The sequence below is a fragment of the Lasiodiplodia theobromae genome (genome assembly GCF_012971845.1).
Source record: "Lasiodiplodia theobromae strain AM2As chromosome Unknown scaffold_11, whole genome shotgun sequence".
Taxonomy (NCBI): domain Eukaryota; kingdom Fungi; phylum Ascomycota; class Dothideomycetes; order Botryosphaeriales; family Botryosphaeriaceae; genus Lasiodiplodia; species Lasiodiplodia theobromae.
Window position 1 is genome coordinate 133732 of NW_023336311.1, and position 15644 is coordinate 149375.

At 49.0% G+C, this 15644-nt stretch overlaps 2 protein-coding genes across 2 annotated transcripts; one reads left to right on the forward strand and one right to left on the reverse strand.

Moving 5' to 3' along the window:
- Window positions 1–9866: 9866 nt before the first annotated feature.
- On the forward strand, window positions 9867–10517 carry LTHEOB_4170 (uncharacterized protein; the record flags this gene model as incomplete). Its single annotated transcript, XM_035513175.1, has 2 exons — window positions 9867–10182; window positions 10237–10517. The coding sequence occupies 2 exons, from the start codon at window positions 9867–9869 to the stop codon at window positions 10515–10517; spliced, it is 597 nt and encodes a 198-aa protein (XP_035374874.1).
- A 248-nt stretch (window positions 10518–10765) lies between these two features.
- Window positions 10766–15274, reverse strand: LTHEOB_4171 (uncharacterized protein; the record flags this gene model as incomplete). Its single annotated transcript, XM_035513176.1, has 6 exons — window positions 10766–11525; window positions 11579–12578; window positions 12796–13080; window positions 13162–13284; window positions 13522–15051; window positions 15112–15274. The coding sequence occupies 6 exons, from the start codon at window positions 15272–15274 to the stop codon at window positions 10766–10768; spliced, it is 3861 nt and encodes a 1286-aa protein (XP_035374875.1).
- Window positions 15275–15644: the final 370 nt, after the last annotated feature.

Consider the following 15644-nt stretch of genomic DNA (forward strand, 5'->3'; position numbering starts at 1 on the left):
ATATATGACGTAGTAGCTTAATGCGGTCCCAGCCCTGCCGGCTACTCTACAGAGATTATGCAGCACACATGCTGCAGCGATCAGCTGACCGACCTAAGCTTGATGAGCAGTTGTGGGCTATTGTCCCAGCGCATTGTTGGTAGAATCCTGATTACATCGGATAATCACGATATGTCTAGCTAAACGGAAGTAGTCGATGAAAAGCTTTCGGCCTAATTCTATGAACGGCTATTCTGTACACAGAGGAAGCATGACTGCCTCAAAAGCACTTAATCATTCAAAATCTCGCTGGCATACTTGCTTTCCCGCAGAAACCGTTCACCGTAGAAAGTTAAAAGGGGTAATTACCAAACAGCGCACCTCTTTCGCGCCGCGCGGACCAAAAAGCACCCTTCGAACCCAAACAGCACCTCTCTAAAATTTATCGCCAAAACTTCAACGTCCTTACATAGAAATTACGTGAAAGTATTACCCCTGTAAAAATAACCACACTGCACAACTCTTTATAAGCATTTTTAGACGATGACAACTTCTTGTAAGGCAGTCTCTGAGACCCAGTCGAGCATGCTCTCTCTCTGAAAACTCGAAAACCTTGACAAAACCAATTTTGCGAATCCGATTCAGCAATGATCTCCTCACGGCAACCTAGGCGGTCATCCTAACCGTGAGTTCTCGGCACGATGCTTGTTCGGACCAACATCCAATTGCAGCATTGTACCTACGAAAATACTCAGAGCTATATTACGCGTACTTGCAAATTATTTAGGGATACAACGCGTACATGAAGTTCTTAGACAATGGTTACTTCTTGCAAAGGGGCTTCCAAGATCCAGTCGAGAACGTCCTTTTCCTTTTCTTTCGAGAAAGACATTGTTCCCAATGCAATCCTCTCGTATACACTTGCCTGACCCAAGTGAATACTGGTGCTGAGTGAAGAGGTTCCACTATGTGGAACCAGGAGTAAACAGTACACCTGCATGTAGAAATCGTAGTATTCGAAAGAGGGCAAACAGTCATGGAAAAGGGGCAAACAGTATGCTTGCGTATGATTCCAGCTCTGGGGCCGCGAATCAGCGTTGTCGGGATGAAAGGTGAACAAGGGTGAAAGCGGCGCTCCATCAACCGTCGCCGTTAGCGTGACGCCAAACTTTCTTTCGGGCTGAACCAGTTGAAGATGGCTTGGCAGCGTTTCGAGCTGTACTAGTTGAAGATGGCCTGACAGCGTAATCCAACCATTACGCACTTGTCCAAATGGGTTTTTACTGGCTGTCTCTACATGAGCCTGTTTCACAGTTGCTAGATCTCCTCTTATTTCGCCCATTTTACGCGCTCCGTCTCTAAACTGAACGTGTGAGGAATGGCTTGCCCAAGACCAAGAAGGGGCTTGGTATGCTGTTGGAGTGCCGATCGGTGTGTCAGGTACCCAGCAAAGGTCGCGTAGTAATGTTTGTCTCCAAAGTCCAGCAAGATATTGATCTTTCAAAGGGTGCTGCATTTCGTACGCCATTCCGGACAAGGCTGGCAGTCTGTCGCTTTGGTATGTGAGTCTTTTGCTGGAGTATACGTCCACAATGTTGGCCCATGCCTCGGCACGAGCGTTCCAGTCCCCTTCTGGGTAAGCCGCAAGAGGCTTTTTCCAGAACTCGAAGAGGGTTCCGTCTGACGGGCAAGCCTCCCCGAATACACCCAATCTGCATTCCCAATAGACTTGGTTTCGCCCAAAGTACAGTGTCCGGCGTGAGAGACATCTTTCTTGGAATATCCAGCCACGATCGGTCAAATGATCCATCATCTCATACCCTTCCTCATCCAAAATGGAATTCCCCGTGATTCTGACCTTCCCCTCAGTGAAGGGGCAAGATTGAAGATCAAGTGGTAGGATACTAGAGGTCCTTCGGCGGCGAAAGCACCCGCTCTGCTCGTTGGATGCACACGCCGCAGAGATTGTACAGAAGGCATTTCTGTACACTTGAGCCATTCTTGATGACTCATAGGCCCAATCGCTGTTGGAATCCTGGAAGATGCACAATCTATCAATCCAGATATAACTCAGCCCTAGGCGACTGGTAATGATGCATGCATCTCGAAGTGTTTTGGGAAGCTCCGTGGTAGAGACAAAGTTTCTCATGTGAGCTTCGGTGTCAGCCCTTAGAGAATATGATGTATCAGAGCCCCATCGGTAGCTCAGAGCAGTGTATTGGCAGCCTTCGGGGAACGTCGTCGTCAAGCGGAAGTGGAAGGATCCACTTGCCGCCTCTATCTCTACCAATCGCGTGGGTAGTTCAGAGGGAAACCCCCGTTCCATTTGACATTCGGCATGATTTTTTGTGCAGTCGTGAATCCAATGCTTGATCTGGTTGAAGGTCTCCGTCGACTCAGTACTGTCTCCAAGTTCAGAGAGCGACCAATTTTCGATTTTATCTAATAATGCACTCAGTACGGCATATGACTTGGTTCAATCAGACTTGAACTGACTTGATAACTGTGCTCTGGCTTCCAATTTGGGCATTTCGCAAGTTGTTGTGAGAGCTAAAGGAGAAAGCCTGGTCTCTAGCTGTTGGCTTTGGCTAGTTGCCCAACGGATTGATATTGATATTTTCCGCTGACAGGAGAACAGCAGAATTTGGCATAAATGACAACTTCCACGAGGACTGTTGCAGCAATCAAGAAACTCGAAAAGGTCCTTATGATGTGGAATTAGAGAGTAATCATATGATCCAAATTCTCTCTGTAGTAAATCGAAAGGTGAATCGGAACCCAGCTCTAAAGTGATCTTCAACAAATCCCTGCAAGCTCCGCAGAACACAGTCGGTGGATCAACACCGAGCTCGCTTCCGACAACTTCGAATTCATCATAGTGGCCGATGGATGCGTTCTTCTCCAGCTGCGACAGCTGACAATCGTGCAGCAGCGCCCGGAGAAGGAGGGATGTTCGAGACCCGGCCGAAGGAGTTGATGGTGCCACGTCGGTCAAAGGCTTCTGACCTTGCCCCGCGAGAAGGAGCGGCTCGATCGGCATGAAGGGCCAAAGTAGTGCTCGCAATGGGTCGTGTATTGCTGTAGGAAGGTGACAAGGGGTTGAGGACACCACGCTTAGTTTCAGCTCTGTTGCCTAGACTTGGCAAAAAGTCATCACGCACGGATCAGAAAAAGTTTGGAACGAGCTGGAAGTAGTCACGTGAGCACTCCAGCACCACCAGACTTGTTGAGATGGTTGGTCAAGGTGGAGCGCTGAGTCGGATAATGCGGCCGTGAATTCCACTTTCGCCATTAGCGCAAAGTGTGATGACAGCCACATGCAAGGGTGGCATCAGCCGGCTTTATCACCTAGTACTACGTTTTCGTTTTATTCTCTCCACTTTAGATAAGCGATGAGATGCATATTCTGCAGCGGTGAACAGTCAGAAATTAAATCCATGAGACGGTGGACTGTTTATATCCGACTGAACCCTGTGCAGAGTGGTATTTACTCTTAATATTGGCTTCTTCTAATACGATGGCAGCGAGCACGACCGCATCATCTTCAGTAAAACTATTTTTTTTTATGTGCATAGCAGCTAATATTCGAGAGACTTGACAGTTTTCATCGAGCAGCATACTGGCGCATATGTCCGACAGAACGTATTTAGAAAAACAAAATTTCTTTTATGGTTATTCGAGAAATACTGAGTCTTGAATCGGCAAAGGGACCGGGGGCCCAGCACCAGACAATGATTGCACGCCTCACGACTACATTTAAAATGAAAGAAATGTGGTAAATTTTAATTTCGTATTGTCGGCAAATGACTAAGGCCTATCTCCCAGAACATCTACTCTTTAGATGCATCAAACCACACCTTCGGTTGACTCGATGGAAGAGTCCTGGCTCAATGGGTTGGGTGGCCATTGTTACATGTGACATAGGTGCCATTGTTGTTGCAGTTGGTGCATTTAAATGAGGTGGAGCTGCACTCGTTGCAGGATCTAATTGTATACCATAAGCTTTAAACACCCTTTCTATCAGCTAGAGAAACTTACGCAGTGTTGAGCTGAAATCTGACGTTGCATTTGGCACAGCTGTGCCACGTAGACGCCATATTGTTTGACTGATTGGAGTTGAAAATTTCAAAGGTTCCAATGTTGGTTATGTGAAGGTTTGACAGTTGAGAGCTTGAGTGAAGAAGAGAATAGAAAGCTTCGGAATTCTAGATGACTCTTTATTTATATGATTTTTCTGGCGCGGTTCGGATTTGCCGAAGGCCTTCAGCCTTGCGGATGAGGCAACCAATCAGTACCGCATAACATGCAGCCTTGCAGCGACCCCTCTTTATTTTTGAGTCATATGAAGTGTACCGAGCGGGGCAGGTTCCTTTTATCTGCAGCCGTTCTATTCCCGAGCGAGTAAAAGGGATTCATGCTTTGTAGTCGCGTGCAGTTACCTGATGATACAAGCTCAGCCTTGCGAAAGAAGGTCGAAATCAAAGTATACTGGAGTGGGGGCAAGCCGAAAGCCCAACTATTCTATGAAACGACCTTGTGGATGTGAATAGTTTATCTCAGTAGAATCAAGGCTATGTGGCGTGATAATGCAAGGAGGGCTGGACGCGGGGGCTGGCTGCTCCCCGACGTCACCCGACACTTCAGCCTGACTGATCCTACGAGCCTGGCAGCTCGGAAATATCCCCGCAGTTGCAGCCTGATGACTTCAAGATAACAAGGCGTGGGGGACATAATGGCCCTGACCGTCCAATCAGAGGTTCGACGTCGGATAAATGATGTGCAGCGTCTCGATGCCTCAATATCATGTAGATAGATCGAATTGATATCATGAAATTGATTTGACGTCTCACTATGGGACACGGAAGCAAATGGCTATGATATGGAGAGCTGGGGGATAGCAATGGTACAGCTACAGCTGATTCTGGTCAAGGAAGCCCTGCAGTACCGCGAACCTGCCCCAGCCGGGACAAGAGGTGGCCGAGCGATTTCGGTGCTCAGTACAGACAGGTCCAGGACCTACGTCGGATTCCATACCGCTGGATAAAGCAAGTGTAGCCTAGCGTTGGCTCAGTTCTCCAGCGAGGATACGATAGACTCGCCTATCAGACGTTCACACGTGTTTGTAAACTAAACGGGAGCGAGTGATGATGAGCTTCTCAATCTCATGTTTAACATTCAGGTGTTTAGAGAACGGCCTTCTTAGTACTACACAATCACCAAACGTTCGGTTCTGACTTTGATCGAGTCGTGATAGAGCTCCTTCTTGGGGAACCCATCTGCTGTGAGGGGGTTTTGTGACCACCAGCATGCTGCACTTTCAGTCCTCCAACGGGTGGCTTCCCCCATACCTTCTCCATTACCATCCAGAATAGCTGCCAGCTGCAAGATTTTATGGTGCACCGCCCCGCGTCTCCAAAATCGCAAGAGTATCCGTACCAAGCAAAGCCTCTCCAGACTCCATACCCCACTCGGCGGTATTCATTAGCAGCACGTCCAGTCGGTACCAGGCCGAGCGTTAAAACCTCTAGAGGATGTCTACTTTCGTATGATCTGCCCTCTTTCGTGCTGCTATGCCAGTGGAATTGCCCGATGGCGATAAAGGTGATCTCTGTGTTCGGATCCAGCACCTCATCTGGCCTCCAATAGCCGCAAATGAGCTGCCAGTCGCCGTCCTTCCTTGGCAGTTTTTGCGAACACAGGAAATAACTGTATGTAAAAAAGGAGCGGCCACAGTGCATAATCTGTCCCTCTTTGCCCGAGTCATTCGTGCATTGCATGTTAGCGTACTTTCCAGCAGCTTCTCGAATAGCGTATGGATAGACGGAGTTAACAAAAGCAACACGGATGTGGCCAAATATTTCAAGCCGTTCGGTCTGACATGCCGCTGAGCCTGTGCCATTAACCACCTGGATCTTGCAGAGGTCCTGGAGGCGGTTGTAATTGAAAAGGACGGGAGCTGTTACCGAAGCCCAGGACCAGGTTGGCGCTATATAATTCGTGTGTCGGATACTTTCGTTGCGGTCCATGTCGAACGAAAGATGGCCAGAACCGTACTCGCCTATAATGTGTGGTATGCTCCACAAGAGCCCATGCAGCAGTTGATCTCGCCACAGGCCGGCAAGATACTGGTTGGTCGTCTTCCTCCTGAGAGAATTTGCGATTCCGGATATGGCTGCTAGCCTGTCTGAAGGTTTGGTAATCCCGCGGGTCGTGTAGTCGGTGATGACTTTGTACCACAAAAGGTGTGGTTCCGAATTGTCATAGTCGCCTTTGTGAAAGAAATCCTCACCATTGGCTATACTGTTCTTGACGATCTCGTGAGGCGTGAGCCGACTGCGACCGGATGGTGAGCGTTCAGACACATACGTGCACAAACACTCCCACTTGAGCTGCCCGCCTTCAAAGATTAGCTTACGCGGCGAGAGTAGTTGCTCTTGTAGAACCCAGGCACGGCCATAAAGCGGAGGGTATGGATCGCCAGCATCGTCTAATATGCTGTATGGTGCAAATATTGCCTGTACTGCTGATATGGCCGGATTCTCTCCTTTCTTCATGGGAAATTTGAGGATGAACGGGAGTTGCAGGATCCCGTCTCGCTTCCTGAAGCACCCGATATTTCCCCCAGAAGCATGAGCAGCCAAAATCGTGAGCTCAGCAGCTTGATATACATCGCACATTTGGGCAGCCTCCTTATTCCAGTCGGCGTCATCATCTTGGATGATGCAAAGGGAGTCGATCCAAAGGTACCGATACGAGAGGTTCCTTGTTACTGTAATAGCGTCGAGGAAGGTTTGTGACAATTGATCGGTCCGGATCCCTTTGAGGCGACTTTCAAAAGAGCTTTTGCTGGTTGTGATGATTTGAAAGCTTCCCCAACAGTGGCTCAGGGCGATAAATTTTTTATCAGCCTCCGCGATCGACTCGTTCTTGGTCTCGATAAGCCGAACCATCCCAGCACTGACATCAAGCACCCTCGATGGCATGAATGGTTGCGAAAGCCTGGGTCTCGAACAAGAATCATGTGTTTTCAAGCAACGATTAAGCCAGAATTTTGCCAGTCTGAACGAGGCGTCAGAACCGGTACTTCTATTGTCCAGTTCCGCACATTTTGATAGAGTGTGTGCGAGATCATCTAAAATTGGTCATTAGAACCACTAGCCTCAGGGTGATATGGTCTCTTACCATCTACAACAGCTTTAAAGTAGCCGGCTATCTGAAGCTTAATCAGATCCCTGCCGTTCTCCCGGAAGGTGGTCGAAAGCAGGGGGTGAGCCTGGTCAGGTCCAATTTCGGGTTTGATCTCTAAGACAATGGTACAAGCCTCTAGCAATTGGGCCATCTCCAATCTCAATGACTTTGAATAAATGATTCGACAGATGGGACATCTTTGATCTGACGCAGTCTTCAGCTCATGGAGGTTATGGTGAAGCACTGTGGAAAACTGTCCCCAACGCACATGGCTGGCATCCAGAGGCTCTTTAGCATTGCCTTTGTCGGGAATGCGGATCTCCTTAGCGGCATCTTCGCAAAACTTCTGACACTTGCTGCAGAGCATTGTTGGTCGTATTTGTTCGCTCGGACGACACATCTCAAAGGGTTTCCAGGTCGGCGGTTGAGGCGGCGGCGAATAAGCAGCCACCAGGGCTACAGTACGAGTGGCACTAATATAGACACAAAAGCAATTGGACAAGTTGGCTTTGGACAGAGCACTGTGTCCTCGATACTGTCTTGTTTCAAGGAGGCAGTAGTGATGGTGATTCGGTCGGTGGTATTGTTCCTGGTGCTACTCGGCGGGATGAGCCCCAAGTTATATAGATGCTCATTTTCCAACTTGAGTATACCGCTAGCGCCCTTGGTGTCACTTGAAATGTTTCAATCAGGACGACCCAGCCGCCGGAGATGTTACATGTGCGCCTTGACTACCTATAACTGATGGCGCTGCAAGGGTTCGACGAGACCAGATTTCCTGTGGGTGTGGGTGTGGGCAATCTCATTAATTGGCTGAACGGACCTATTGATAGCAGCCTTACTGCATCTGAATCTGTATGCGGTAAATCGGTTATGGATGTCACGAAAGGCGCAAGGCTGAAGCAAGCCACGTAGACGTGCCAAGAAGTTCAGCTCGAGCACTGGACGCCACATTCCCACTCTTTTTTTCGCAAAACCGTCAATGTAAAGAACGTCCGTGCTTGTTCAATGCGTGATTCGCTAAAAAAAAATTTCAAGTGCTAGAAGACTTTCTCGGTCTCCTTGAAACACCGCCGTGATACTAGATGTTCTCCGCAAAGCAAGTCCGCGACAGCTTCTATTTTTAAGAATTACTCAGCCTGTCGTGACTTAAAGCTATAGATATCCTCAATGCACAATGGTTATTAATACTCGAATTTGTGTACACATCGGTGTCCTTACGCAAGATTAACAAGACCGGGCTAAGGGGTGCTAAACAAATTGAAGTCTCGCTGGTAAACTTACTTCTCCGCGAGAATCGCTTCCTATAAAAGATACGAAGCCGAGGGGAACGCATCAAGAAACAGCAAGTGAACTTTGCTCTTAAGAAAAAGTCTATAGAGCTCTATTGGTACATGTGATGACAAAGCAAACTCAAGAATCACTTGCTCGCTTAAAATGATGTGCAATTCCCGCTTCGTCCTGAACAAGCGACGACGGCATAGTTGCGGTCACTTAGAGTTCACTTCTTCTTCCCACAGACAGCGGGTTTGCATGCGCACTTGGGAGATTGTTCAAGTGATTAGTTTTCCTCGTCTTCAACTAGCACTGTTATGTTTTACGGTCAGCACGTCGATAAATCGTTTTTCTACGGTATCAAAGCCAATCCTCAACAGCTTAACGGATTATACATCACCGTGCTGGAGGCTTCTATTTTCTGATCAATACACTTTCTGAATGATTTCTCTAATGGCCATCGCAGCCTATGCGGACGGGTTCAGTGGGCTTTCTTGGCGGGCACTGACGTTACTATCTGCTACTTAAATTTCCTCTATTTGTCGGTGATCATAATCAATTGCACAGTACATGACACACACGTAGCCTTCTTTAATGGCTCTTCACTTGTCTACAATACAATCTCTTCACATCGTTCAACATCAGTAGATTCATCGTCCATGCTTGAAGCGCACTCAAAGGGACTAGTGCGACGCCGCTGTTTCAATAGCTGCCAGCGAAAATCTGTCATACAAACTGCAAAATCTGCCTAGCGGTATCGGGATAGATAATGCCGAAAGGCGTGAAGTTGGGTCCGGATTGTTCTGTGGGCATCCGATTGATCATGCCTCATGTTCTTGACAGTAGCTGAGAAGTTTTAGCGATGAGTGCTGCCGTCCCCGTCAACTGTAGAACACAACGACAGCCACTTGCAAGACCGCGATTAACGAAATGTGGTTAGATGACTTTCAAGGCGAAAATTTGATATATGAACAAGGATGATGAATAAAAGCTATTAGTGGGCAGTGGTTCCAATACTGCAGCTCGACAAATTCTTTCTGGAAGAACTTTGTTGATGGAACCACTGCGGCGAGGGCGGAAGGATTTTAGGCAGCATGTGGACAATACGAGTTCAATTGACCAATGAAACACGTTCTGCATCGATGGGGGATGCGCCGTAGATCACCATGCTATTTTGGGACCTCTCTCCTTCCTAAAGCGGTGCAAAATCCGAGGAGCTCACTCCATTCCGCCAAGCAACTTCAATAAAGCTGTCAATATTGCGGTGAGTATGTGGTGAGATGGGACACGAGTCCAGCCATCGCTGAACGGGTACGTCTGGCTATTAAAGAGAGCGACCTGGGCACTGGTGGTCGCTCAGAATTAATCCGCTCTCGCGAAACGAACCACACAAGCAAACAAGCTCCGAAGACTTTTCAATCATCATGTTCCATCTCAATCTCAAGGCGCTCGGCCTTCTGAGCTTCTCGGTCATCGCTGGCGCAAGCAACTGTTACCCGCCTCTCTACAACTACCAGTCCGGGCACATTCCAAGCCCGGACTCCAACTTGAAAGTGTGCGATGTCCTGGACCACTACAGTCCACACCTGTCGTGCTGCCCGCAGGATGCCACTTGTCTAGACAACGGCCTCTGCCTCATGCCCTCCAACAACTCTCTGGCAACCCTTGAGTACGGCGGATGCACCTATCTCAATGGACGCGGATCTGCCTGCCCTGGAGCTGATTATTGTGCAAACAGGCGTACGTAGTCCGTCGCCCTTTCCCCTTAGCCAACGACTGACCTTGGTCTTGTAGTTTATCCGGAAGGATCCTATGCAAAGGGCCCCTGGAACGTCATTCCCTGCTCGAATGGGAAGTACTGCTGTTCCTTCAACGAGGTCTCCAACGATTGCTGCGCGGACGAGGCCGAGACTTTCGAGGTCAGCTGGGGCCCCATTCCCGACCACAGCACCACCGTCTACTCATACGTCACGCGGACAACGACTGTGTCAGCGACTGCGGACTGCTCTACTGCCCCCACTACGCCTGTCGAATCCGTGTCCACTCCTACGGCAGCGGTGAAGTTTGCTGCGTAATGCTGGATGGCAGGAGGATGACGATGGTTTACTATTACCTTGTACTAATCAGCTCGTATCTTACGGTTATGAAAATGACGGTACAAAAGTGGGAAGCTATTTGTAATGACTAGAAAATGTAATTAATTGGCGCATGTCTCATGTGTAAAGTTGGTCCAGTGCGTAATATGGCGTGCATCCTCCTCATTATTTGCGCTCTCATTAGTGCATCAACTACTCAAAACTATCCAGCTGTGACCTTCATATGTCTAATCTTTCTCTTGGTCTCTCTCAAAGACTTCTACGCCCCACCTGACTTCTCCGTCACCACCCTCAAACCACCCGAGCTTAGCCACAAATCGATCATCGCCCTTTGCCACGGCCTCAATGCCATTCTCCCGCACCAACTGTAACAATTTCTCGCTTCCAGCAACCAGCACGAGGACATCTGCGGCGCACTCGACGTTCCTGTTGAGCCTTTTAAGTTGGTTCCGATGAACCACGGTAATAAACACCACGGTCACAATCAGCCAGATAAGAACGACCACACTCAGCCACACGGCCACCCTGCCCATTCGAAGCATCTCGACCGGCGTTGATACCAGGACGTCGGCAGTGTGATTCGACTGGGAGACTGGATAGGATACAGTTTGGTTGGCGCTGACGCTACCATCATCGTCCAATATTTGGCCTAGGTTGTCTGGGAGAGTGTCGTTTATCCGCTGGTATGTCCAGCTTCCTGTTTCCGAGCGGTTGGTACTGACAAAATGTTGGAAAAATGTGGAAAAGGTCTTGTTGGCGAGATCCGCCATGATGGTTGCGTTGAGGAGGGCTTCGGGGTCCTTTTCTGCCATCGAATACATGGAGTATGTCATCAAGTCGAGGTCTAGGCCTTGTTCTGTATCCCGGAAGTTGAAGGTTACGTCGCTCAGGGCTTCGTCGACGTTGTCCGCTCTGTTGCCGTTGAGCCTGAACATGTTGTTGTGGATAGACGCCCCGAGAAGCGCATCCAGGAATAGAACGCCGTAGCTGAACAGTTATCAGTGATTACATCTTAAACCAGGTCGTGTGTAACATCTTACCTGACAGTGACGCTGAGAATGTCATGTGCACCTCCAGAGGCCGCCTGATGCATGAGATATACATCTCTCCAGGCATCATCAGAGCTTGTCGGCTCATCCAAGATGGAATATGACTGCACTTCTCCAGTTTGCTCGTTAACGACAACATTGGCCGAAGCCGTCTCGATGATTGGTGCGCAGTGGAGAGCCTGCGCTGAAGGCACGTCCCGGAAGATGAAACGTTCGGTCTCGCTACCATTTTCGCGAAACCCGGAAGCAGCGTGTCCGTAGATCCACTTTGTCGTAAAATTCATGGGGTATGAATTGGGATTGAGTTTAAGGTCAAGTGATATGTCGTCCGTGTAGTATGGCGTCCAGTACCCAAACGCGGAGGCTCGTTCTGCATCGTTCGTCCCGTTTGTGCAACACGACACCCGAGAGGCATCCCAGAGCAGATAGGTATCGTTGAACATGTTGTAAACGGGGTCGTCAGGAGTAGTGGCATTGCCGTCAACGCCAAGCTCGTAGCCAATCGTCCAGTCGACGGGAAATGTACTGGCATTCCAGGCTGACGAGTTGCTGAGATTATAGGTTTTGAGCCATGTGGACAAATTGTCCAAGTTTTCGTAGGGACTGCATTCAAGACGACCTCGGAGCGCAGAAGTTGTTGTTGAAACGCTACTCATCTCGGCAGCAGTTTGGTTGCCTTCGTGATGAATGCTTGAGTTCGAAATCTTGGACAGATCGATGGGAAGGAAGCTCCAACCATCCGAGCTCCAAGCTGGCTCAGACCCATTGAGCGTCAGCTGAATTGTAGCACTGTACATCCAGTTCGTAGCGAAATCCCTGTACATATTTTTCAGGATTTGCATCCGGGATCCCATGTCGAACATCAGAGGCGAGGTGAAGTCTGCTTGAAACAGCGACGGAACTGAACGCAGCTCAAGCTCCCTTTCTATCGTCGTCTGCTGAGAGACGAACCCTGGACCCGTGTAAAACAATGCAGACATGGAGACCGTAACTACAACATGTTAGCTTATTCGAACCCACGAAAATAAAATATAACTCACAAACAGAGCAGAGACACGTCCCGAACGTGAGCAAAAACAGGAGCCAATGACCATTGAAGGCTGATTTGGTAGCTGCATATAGCCACGACGAAGACTCGTATGACAAGCCAGGTCCCCGCGAGAGGGATACTGGGCCTTTAGCCATTAGTAGGTACGGCTGCAGCTTACGGAATACTGAGTCCATGGCAGCCCACCATGCTGCAACTACTACAGCAATAAATGTTGGAATGATGGAGAATGGTGCTATACTTGGAGCCTCGGTGCTGAAGACTGAAATGTTGGTGTGGTATGTGAAGATCTTGGCGTATAGCAGAGAGCGCTCGGAAAAGTTGTAAAGTATAAGTACGGCCACGAGTACAGCAATGAGGATGAGTAGAAGTGCCAGTGTTGCTCGCATACGGAGGACGAACGGTCTCCAGGTCGAATTGGAGGGCGTATCGCTTTCACGAATTTCTTCACAATATTGTTAGATTGAACGAAAAGGTGAAGTAGCTTCCTGGAAGAAAAGGAAGAACGAGAGGCCCTAAAACTTACCGGGACTCTCCTCATTCTTTGAGGGTGTCTCGTCCGCTGAGTTTGTCTCGTGGAGTGTATTTGGAGTTGTATAGTATTTTTTGCCGCAAAGTATCTCGGACATCTGGCTTTGAGATGACTGGTCTAAATGAATCAGTCCTTGTCTCGTGTTCGGCTGGGACGCAATCAAGGAAACGATCCCCACGGTCGTCTGGGGGTCAATGATCAAGTTCAGGGGTCTATGTTTCGGACGTGAAAATCTCCAGACCACGAGAAACAGGCAGACCGAAAGGAAGAACAGTATTATCAGTGCGATGGCAATCCCGGAGTGAACGACGACTCGTCTTTCGACAACAGTCAATTCCCCCGAAATTTGCTCACTACTCGATGCGTCCTCTTCCAAAAGAGCATACTGCATCATTTCTCCGAATAATCTCTGCTTTATCTGAGCAGCCTGAAAGACAACATCATTATCGACATCATCAATCATAGCTGTAAGATTGAAGCCGTATTCAGCTGCAAGTACCAATGTCAACCCCGAAAAATCGGAAGCGGTCGGCAACGTAAGACTGAAGATATCAGGCTCGCCCAATAAGTATTGTGACCAGTCCGTGCGAAGCTGATCTTGCAATTTGGTGGTGTTGAAAAACGTTTCCGGAACGGGAACCCGTTTGGCGCGATACTCGTCCTCGTCAAAAGTAATCTCAGACGATCCACTTGACAAGGACGCCGTGACGGTAACGTTTGCCACATAATACTTGGTGCTGCAAATGTAACCAGAGAGTTGACTCTCATTGAGGGCCGCGTGAGATACAAGCAACTCCCTGTCGCCGCACTCTTTCGAAACATTCCAGGTGGATGAATCGCTAAACAATCTTGCGTCGAAACCTTCATCCCAAGTTGAATTGGTGACCCTGGACAGATCGATCCAGAAGGATCCTTCCGACAATGATACTGTTTCTCCATCATTTTCGACGTCCGATCCTGATGCAATGCCACAGGTACAGCCGTCGTCAGAAGTCAAAATGATGGAGTCCGTGGTCACCATCGTTGTGTGCGTAAGAGTGCGGTTTTCCTGGGAAGAAGTTTCTGTGTAGTTTTCGCGGATTTCTGCTACACCAGATAGAGAGAGGGGCGAACAGTCAAGCTCGGCTTTGAATACCGGTGTCTCAGCCTTCCAGGTCTGCGGGGTCGTGGACAGCAAGGATCCCAGCGGAGCGTCGGAAATATCTGCCGGCCAAAAAGGAAACATGGTATAGTTATCTGCTATCCATGCAGAGGCTGAGATATTCTGGAGAACATGGCCAGTGATCCTTAGGTACGTATCTCTGCCAGCGTTCAAGGATAGTGGGCCATCGGACTTGGGAGTAAGACGTGTGAATTCGATCTGCTTCGAAACGGCGACATTCTTTGATTCCAAAAGAGACGGCATCAATGGCGATATGATCAGGAATGCAACGATGTTGATGAGTGCAGAAGAGACGAGCAGCCAGCTTCGCCGACCACCATTCTTCTTTGTTGAGAACCCATCGGCCAAAGCGTTCCACCATGCGCCAGGAGCTTGCAATATGGTTGATGACGCCGCAGCACCTTTGAGTCCTGATCGGGCGAGGCGAGCAAACGGTTCGGTCCTTTTGACGTCTTCGAGAAGCATGGCCGTGAGCTGGACGTAGATAACCGCGAATATCGAGGGAGAGAATCGCCATCCGAAGTAAACTGCGGAGGATCCATCATCCCTGCCCAGTCCGTCATGTGATGTGGAATACCAGTACAGCAACACAATAGCTAAGCACAGCAACGTAGTGTAGGCGGTAATGACACTAAGGAAATACCTTCCGAAAGTGTAAGGATGCCATTTGGCCGTTGATGAGTGGTCATCGGCATCCGGCGTGGGAATATTGGAATCAGATCCTGAAGAGAACAAGGCGAAGTCAGCCACGAGATCTCGAATTCGCCTCTTGATCGACTTACGATCTGTCGAAATGTAGTTCGTCTTGGTTCCATCATGGGAGTCCGATTTCGCGGCAGGCGCAGAATCCTTGTTTCCATTGGAGGTGCCTGAAATTTCTGGAGGCCCTAGAAGCGGAGCTTGCTGTTCCCTCAGCAATACCGGCCCATGTGCTGGGGAATCCATGGTGAACAATGGCTCTGCAACGGAAGGATTTCGGCATTGATTTAAGATAAAAGCGATGGATGAGCATTGTTTAGCTATGGAATAAAGTGGGGCATGTGGGGCGTGGGGGCGGAGATCCAGAGATCTTAGTGGCAGAGGCGGTGGCGTGCTGGGAAAATACGAGCGGTGAAAGAGCCCGTAATGTCCGGAGGCCACAAGCCACTCGTTGGCATGGGGGCGAAACTCCCAAAAATTCGCCTCACCCGACTATGAGCTTTGATAGGTCGCACAGATTAAACTTTTCAAGAATTGTGTAGAGATGCTATATCTCGTTTGCCCATACGTATGAGATATGCACGGCGTGTGGAACTTGGATATGCGGATTGTTAGT